At 36.5% G+C, this 8,309-nt stretch overlaps 2 protein-coding genes and 1 long non-coding RNA gene across 5 annotated transcripts; 1 reads left to right on the forward strand and 2 right to left on the reverse strand.

Annotated features, from left to right (window-relative positions):
* Positions 1-410: 410 nt before the first annotated feature.
* LOC107489026 (formin-like protein 4) lies at positions 411-3,419 on the forward strand. The gene is made up of 2 exons (XM_016109811.3): positions 411-1,764; positions 1,865-3,419. Exons 1-2 carry the CDS (start codon positions 521-523, stop codon positions 3,078-3,080), a joined length of 2,460 nt encoding a protein of 819 aa, XP_015965297.2. The 5' UTR covers positions 411-520; the 3' UTR covers positions 3,081-3,419.
* Positions 3,420-3,529: 110 nt separating this feature from the next.
* Positions 3,530-5,487, reverse strand: LOC107489027 (uncharacterized). Its single transcript, XR_001592050.3, has 3 exons — positions 5,407-5,487; positions 5,103-5,214; positions 3,530-4,294 (listed from the first exon to the last, which is right to left on the reverse strand). It is a non-coding gene; the product is annotated as an uncharacterized LOC107489027 (long non-coding RNA).
* Positions 5,488-5,703: 216 nt separating this feature from the next.
* LOC107489025 (protein WVD2-like 7) lies at positions 5,704-7,928 on the reverse strand. 3 transcript variants are annotated; one of them, XM_016109810.3, is made up of 5 exons: positions 7,821-7,910; positions 7,663-7,747; positions 6,766-7,425; positions 6,225-6,641; positions 5,704-6,128 (listed from the first exon to the last, which is right to left on the reverse strand). In XM_016109810.3, exons 3-5 carry the CDS (start codon positions 7,423-7,425, stop codon positions 6,027-6,029), a joined length of 1,179 nt encoding a protein of 392 aa, XP_015965296.1. In that variant the 5' UTR covers positions 7,663-7,747; positions 7,821-7,910; the 3' UTR covers positions 5,704-6,026. The 3 variants fall into 3 exon arrangements, with proteins under 3 accessions (XP_015965296.1, XP_015965294.1, XP_015965293.1); XM_016109808.3 differs by having other exon boundaries at positions 6,766-7,429; XM_016109807.3 differs by having other exon boundaries at positions 6,766-7,429; positions 7,663-7,928.
* Positions 7,929-8,309: the final 381 nt, after the last annotated feature.

Below are 8,309 nucleotides of genomic sequence, written 5' to 3' on the forward strand. Positions count from 1 at the left end.
CTGTGCCATGATGATAAATTAATGGCATTTGACTCAAAAAAGAAAAAAAGCTTTTGGATTTGGATCATTATTCTAGTGCCACCTCAAACCCCGCATGCAATATTAACATGTTTGACATAGTCAGTGGAATAGTGCACAAGTGACAAGTCTCTTTCAAATACTACTTAATTCACATATCCTTTTGTAGTTTGACCAAATCCTGCCACAAAAGTACTAAAATACCCCTCAACTACGCCATTTACTCATTTCTAAGATCCAGGGTCATGTTGGTCATTGCATGGTTTAATGAAATTGGAAACTACCAACTAACGACGTTTATCAGCTTACTTCTTTTGAAACTTTCAGACACTAACAAAACCAATATAACAAGAAAATGGACAAACTTTCAATTATAATCAACGGAAAGAACAGAAGAAGAAGAAGAAGAAGAAGAAGAAAAAGTGCATTAAAATTTCTTGTCTTAGGATTTAGAAAACCGTGTGATGAATGTAATCTAATCCATGCTTCATTCTCTAATGTTATGGCTCTGAAGAATGCTGTGCTTCTTCTGAGCCTTCTCTTTGTTTCACATATTTTTTTGATACAAACATGTTATTCCCAAACCAATTTTGATCCTCAGAACATTGAAACTTTCTATCCAATTGAAACAGCAGAAGAACCATCATTACCAACAATAAATCCGGAAGAATCACCGCCATCTCCATCACCATCATCAAACAGTAAAGTAGCGAAGGCTGTAGCTGCAACTGCAGCATGCACACTAGCTGTTTGTGGAATTGTGTTCTTCTTAGGTCTAAGGTGCTTCAGAGCAAAGAAGAGAATTGACATAACCAACACTACTACAACAACCATGGCTTCTTCTGCAACACATAGAGATCATAGGAATGTTGTGGTGCCTCTGCCTCAGCCTCAACCTCAACCTCAGGTGAGTGTGTATGAGAGAATGGAAGGTAACATAAAAGGGCTGATTGTTGATGAGAATGGTTTGGATGTTGTATATTGGAAAAGGCTTCAAGATGGTAAGAACTCAAAAGAGGTATTGGGTAAAAGTCACAAAAACAAAGAAAACGATCACGAAGGATATTATGATCAAAGGACACAACCTGAATCTAATGTTCAAGAAACTCCTTTGCTAAGAGGGTTATCTTCAAATTCTTCACATTTGAATATATTTCCTGTAGAACCATACACTATTATGAAGATTCCACCACCTCATCCTCCTCCTCCAATTAATGGTTTTGATAAACTTGATTTTGTTAGCCATTCACAACCAAAACCACCCTCCATTTCTTCATCATCAACTCCTACACCACTTTCACCTTCCACTCCAAGAATCCAAGATAGAAAAAGTTCAGCACCTAAACTGCCGCCACCTCCACCACCTCCGCCACCAATTCCAAAGAGCCAAGCAGTGCCACCACCATGTCCTCCACCAGTACCAGAAAGAAAGAGCCAAGCACCTCCACCACAACCTCCTCCTCTTCCACCAATTACTGGTAGAAAGAGCCAAGCCCCGCCACCGCCGCCTCCACCGATTCCTTCTAGAAAGGGGCCACCAAAGGGAGGAAATCCAAAGTCATCATCAAAACCACCTCCTACCCCTATTGAAGCACCATCATACTCGAGAAAAGGCAAATCTAAAGATGAAGATATGCAAGAAACCAGCAATCGTCAAGTGAAACTGAAGCCTCTGCATTGGGATAAAGTCAATGCTAATCTTGATCACTCCATGGTTTGGGACAAAATTGACCGTGGCTCCTTCAGGTATAATACTAATATTCCTATCACATTCAATTCACTGAAACTAATATGCAAATTTTGATCATTTGAATTTGGCACTTATTGTTTACATATAATTCTTCAGGGTCGATGATGATCTTATGGAAGCTCTCTTTGGCTATGTTGTTAACCACAACACCCCAAAAGCGAATGATTCAGGGAGTCCAAGCAAGGGTTCCTCTGCCTCAGCTCCATCAACAAAGGCATCCACCCTTCTTGACCCAAGAAAATCACAGAACACTGCCATTGTGTTGAAATCTCTTGCAATATCAAGAAAAGAAGTCTTTGATGCACTCCTTGATGGTCATGGCCTCAACACAGATACCATTGAAAAGCTTTCTAGAGTTGCTCCAACAGAAGAAGAGCAATCTCTAATACTCCAATACAGAGGAGATCCTGAAAACCTTCCTGCAGCGGAGTCCTTCCTGTATCATACTCTCAAAGCCGTTCCTTCGGCGTTTAAGCGCTTGAATGCCATGCTGTTCAGGCTGAACTATGATGCCGAGATTGTCGAAATCAAGGAGTTTCTGCAGACACTTGAGTTGGGATGTAAGGAGCTTAGGAACCAAGGAGTGTTCCTGAAGCTTCTTGAAGCAGTGCTTAAGGCCGGAAATCGCATGAATGCAGGTACTCATAGAGGTAATGCTCAAGCTTTCAACTTGGCTTCTCTTAGGAAACTTTCTGATGTGAAGAGCACCGATGGAAAAACCACATTGCTTCACTTTGTGGTTGAGGAAGTGGTCCGATCTGAAGGCAAACGTGCTGTTCTCAATCGAGACTACAGCGTGAGCCGAAGTAGCAGCAGAAGTAGAAGTAGCAGCAGTATTAGCAGTGGAAACACTGAGAATTCTGTTTCAGATGAACAAAGAAAAAGGGAATACATAATACTAGGATTGCCAATTGTTGGAGGGGTCAGTTCTGAGTTCTCCAATGTAAAGAAAGCAACACTAACAGATTACAAAAGTTTTGTTGGTTCAATCTCAGCACTTTCAGCAAGGATAGCTGAGATTCGAGAACTCGTTTTGAAGTGTGGAGGAAATGATAAAGGAGGGAATTTTGCAAGAGAAATGAACCGTTTTCTATCAGAAGCTGAGGAAGAAGTGAAATTGGTGAGTGAAGAACATGGAAGGGTGATGCAGCTTGTGAAGAAAACAACAGCTTATTATCAAGGAGGAGGGGCATGGAAAGAGAGTGAACAACCGCTTCAACTGTTTGAGATAGTGAAGGATTTTCTGGGAATGGTTGATCAAGCATGCATTGAGATTGCTCGTAACATGCAGAAGAGGAAGTGCACAAAGTAGAAAGGACTTTTGAGGTTTTGAACCCACTTGAACATAGCAAGCAGCTCAAAGGAATCCTGGTTTGGCCTAATCTTAGTCACTAGAGATAACCAAGGTTACCATAGGCCTAAACAATTCAAATTTTTTTTCTTATCTGAGCGTTTTATTGTACATCAAAAGGTAGAGTTCAAACCCCATAATGAAAAACAACATTGCAAGGGCCAAAATGATTCGAAATTTGGAATGTTTTCACTTTTCAACGTGTAACTGCACATTTCATTTATAATTTTGTATAGAGAACCATGTTCTTGGAGAAGCTTCTAGGTTCTAATGGTGTACAAGGATCTTTGATTCTTTCAATTTCTTTCGATACACATCTTCAATTCATCTAATTAGTGATATCATATAGAAAAGTAAGTTCTTTCACCATTTATTATTATATTATTACAAGGATTGGCTTTAACTCTTTAAGTAGTAATTATGCTTCCCCACTACTCAGTACTTATACATGAATTTAATACATGTAGAAGTATTAAACACTAGAAAAACTAAAAGCAACTCCTATAGAACTAAACTAACTGCATTCTAAGTTTCTAGTACAATTCTTACTGAATTATCATCATATAGTAACAAATAGAGAGCTTATTGAAGAACGTATACATGCCAAGCTCGAGTGAATCTGCATCTTGTAGCCAACTTTACAAGTCTTGGATTACCTGATTCTGGAAATTCTTCACCCTGTTTCCCCACATAACAAGAAGGTCTTGCACTATTGCACGTGAATGGGATAATTGGTTGCTGCAACTATATAAACCTAAGCATTTTTATTTGATAATGGTCTACAATGGATCAAGACTCAAGAGGGGGGAATATGTAAAAGGAGCAACTACCTACAAGAAATGTATGCCTAAAACAAAAAGAAAAACAACATCATTAAAGACATTGTACAATGTTGTCTAAAACTTATTGTAGAAGGGGGTGTGAGGGAAGAAATTAATTATCAACTATGGATGCCATTTTCAATTAATTTCTTCCTTCTAGTCCTTCCATGATTCACGAGCTCCGATAAAAATTTCCCCTCAACAGATATAAGATATACTATCATATATCTGAATCAATGGTGTATTTCAGATTTTTTTTTTTCACTCTTTCTTTTTCTTTGATCTCTCTTTATCTTTACCTTCACCACCTGTGGCAGTGGGCGGCTACCAAGGGTTCCCAATCTTAGCATCAACCTGGACGAATAAAATACATTGAATGATTATCCAATACAGGAACTGAATATTTGTAAGCTGGAATATAAGTTTAGAACATGCAGGCTGCAGCCTTTGTCAATGCTTCATTTAATCCAATTTTTTGAATTCACCCTACACCGGACCCTCTTTTCTGCCTGGGCTCTGGCACATACATGTAAATAAAGTATCGATATTACCACTCAAAGAATTGGGGATGTTTCTAAATTATGAAAATGAGTTAGTATTTAATAGGTTTAACTACTGGAAGTCCGTATAGTTTAGAAGTTTGTAATCAAGTTCCTACTTTAAAAGGATTCATCATGCAGTCGAGGTAAAGACTGGGCGATTTGTCAGCAAATGTTCATATCTCAAAGGGAGCGTTTCCTAGAAATGCTGTTAGAATGTGCACAGCAAGAACTCCTACTACTATCTCTATTCTGACCCAGTAAACATTATACAAGTTCATTTTGACAGTGGAAAAAATAAGTCTAACAGCAAAACTAGACAGCCAAGTGTCTCACGAATCTCCATAGTCCAAGCTTTAGCTAACTTCAAGTTAAAGGTAAAGCTTTTAGATATGTAATCATTTATACACTTGTCTTTAAAATGTAATAACAGATGATATTTAGAATGTTTGATGTAAGTTTAAGCACATAAAAATTGTAAGGCAATAAACACTACAAATTACCAAGATGATGATGCATAGGTAGGAATGCAGTGCCTGTACCAGGTACAAATACAGGTGCAGGAGGGTGTTTTGCATAAAATTATAAATAAATAAATAAAAAATGAGATGTATAATGCATACCTTTTCTGAATGACTCTTTGTCTTTGACACTTTTTGTCCTGGCCAATATGCTGGTAGAGGTGTAAGCCTTGAAATTAGGTTTTATCTTTTTGATCTCTGCCTCTTTTTCCTCCTGCATTGAAGAATAGATAGTTAAGAAAAACATCCAATTTATGCATATTTTATCTACTTGAAAATAACAACATAACCTAGGATTACTCATCCTATAAAATTCAGCTACATATTTTAAGCAGTTGCCTTTGATTCACTATAAATGTATGCACATATCTTCCATAGAGAAACACTGTGATATATGAAAGAGTACCTTTATTTTTGGTTGAAGATGTGTTCTTTCTACCACCATTTTTGTATTCGATTTTTCCTCTATTTTTCTAAAGGACTGTTTAAAAGACAAAAGGCGAGAGCATTTTTTGGTCAGTAGAAATAAGCATTACTTTCAAAATCCAATGAGAACTCCCAGTATCAAAGGAAATCTAATGTATAGGCAAACATCAAGCCTATTATAGAAAAAACTTCAACAGAGTCATAACATAGAAAATTGATCTTATGTTACATTACATCAATAAAGGTAATCATATTTTCTCATACAACTTTCTAACTCAATAAAAAATACAACGATGGTTTTACGGATAGTTTTGCTAAATTTCAATTAAGGAATATTTGTGGATGGATCAAGTTAGAGCTAAATATAACCAAAACTGAATTACTTCATATAACATTAACTTCCAATGTTTCATCATTTATGCAGTCTTTATGGTTGATAAGTTTGTACTCTTGAGGAAACAAAACAAAAACACGACATCATCTGATGGTAGGCTAAAGCAAAACACACATTCGAAATCTTGTCGAGATGCATCAACCGAATGTAATTGGTAAACAAAGTGGGGTTACACAGATTGCATTAAGGAATTAAATGGGTGCAAATCAAAACACATTATCTGTCCAGCAAAAATTTACATACTGTCCATTTTCTTTCTGCGGAGCTGTAGAGGTAGAAACCTTTGGCCTTGTCCCCCTTGCAGGAACCTGCCCAAGATATACATAGGAAAGCATTCCCAAATCAATGCGACATTACCGACATATCAACAGTAAACAACAATTGTTCATAAAGATTTTCCATACCTGTCTTTTCACCAAGGATCTGTCTTCACCAGAATAATTTGGCTGGTTGTAATTGTTCTGGAATGTCTTAAATGCTCGTCTCACTATGTCCTTATCTCCCATGTTCTGCATAATTAAAGATTTCCCCACTGTACTATGAGGAGCCGGATCATGATTACTTAGTCCCAAGCTCATGGACATGTGCAGGGATTTGTTAGCAACTTTTCTGCTCTGGCCACTTGAAATAATTTGCTTCCTTGATAAAGATGGAGAATCTGCATTTTTAGTAGAAGAACTGGATGCTGGTAGCTTTGTTTGAATTAATGTAGGCTTTGAACTTGAACTTCTTGGTGTTGAAATTTGGGATATCTTAGGTGTAGGTTGCATTGATGTCTTCTTTGTCTTGGCCACATTGCTTTCCCTTTTTATGGGGGTAACCTATCAAAAATAGATGGTGAGAACAGGCATCTAGGTAGAGCCAATCTTGAAGCAAGAAAAATTATGATTTCACCAATGTTTTCCCGAAAAGGAAGATGAATTCGACAGATATAGGAATGCAAACCTTATATTCCCTAGGATGATCCAATGTCAGATGCTTTGCTTCAACATTCTTAGTATGATCCAGTGTCAGTTCTTTTACTTCAACTTCTGCGGCATTTCCTGTCTCCTTGACCTTGTACACGACATGCGAAATTTCCTTCACATCTTCAACTTCAACATCAATACTATCTTCTTGTTTCGAGCTGACAACTTCTTCAGGCTTATCTGTCAACTGCGAACTATGTGATCCGGTTTTCAGTTCTTCATTCTCTGCCTTAGCTGAAGAACTTACATAATCTCTAGAAACTATGTAGCTCCTACTAATCTCATCAACAGAACTAGATTCTATCTTAACCACTTCAACATAACCTGGTTTGTTGAATACATCAAAGACTGCACCAGCACCGGAATTTTCGCCAGTGATATGCATACCATTTTGATCTTCATTTTGCTTCTCTTGTGCAAGCAATTCGGCTTTGCGGGCAGCAATCTTCTTGTAATGAGCTTCAAAGTAGGCTTTTTTCTGTGCCACTGATCCAGGTGTGGCACACTTCTCAACCTCCTCCATGTACTTGTTTGGAGAGAAAGAAGACCATCTCTCCCAAGACAATGAATCATTCTCAAATCTACCCAATGAAACAGAAGCTTGCAAGCCATCATTGGAAGCTGATGTTTCTCCCATCTTGCTTAAATAGCAGAGACAATAACATTTTACAAAATATAATAAAATCAACAAATTGTGTTCATAATTGCAAGCAACCAACACAAGTACAACTTAGACTACCACCAAAAAGAAAAACACCATCATAAATTGGTGAATCCACAAAACCGTGAGCCAGATATTTGCAAAACAAAACAAAAAAGACAAAAAAGATTGAAACTTTAATCTGAAACAACATTAATGAGAAATGGGGTTTACCTTTAAACTTTCAGACAAGGTTCACACCTACACCAAATTCATTCAGCAATGGAAGAACCAAGAATTATTACTCAGCTACAATGGCCTGTAAAGAAGAAATTATAATAATAAAAAAACAATAATCGTTCATTGATATCTCACTCAAGTACTGAACAAACCATGGAAGAGTTAAGAATCAGTGGCCCCAATGGGACAAAAAGAGGACCCTAAAATAAATTCCCAGACATGAAAGACTAGATCACTAGAGTGAAACCACAAGGGACAGGTTGCGATTTTTTAATTTATAAATAAAATTAAATATTTTATTTACCATTGAGTGTATTTAAGTTTTTAGACCGTCATTATACAGCTCCAAGCCACTGAATCTATCAAGTATAGACGTGAGTTGCCATTTGTATGGACATATTTTGAATACAATAAATATTGTTATAATTTGATTTTTTTTATATTTAATTGTATTTTAATAAATTTTTTATTTTTTAAAATATGAGTAAATATATTTTTAAATATTATTATGTGTTAATATATTTAGTTTTATTATTAACATGTATTTTTGAAATAAATTTAAAATAATATATATTATTATTATTTAAAAAGTCTATGTATTTTATAAAATTTTAAAATTAATGTGTCAGTATTTTCTGTAT

This window comes from Arachis duranensis, chromosome 5 (genome assembly GCF_000817695.3).
Source record: "Arachis duranensis cultivar V14167 chromosome 5, aradu.V14167.gnm2.J7QH, whole genome shotgun sequence".
Lineage (NCBI taxonomy): Eukaryota > Viridiplantae > Streptophyta > Magnoliopsida > Fabales > Fabaceae > Arachis > Arachis duranensis.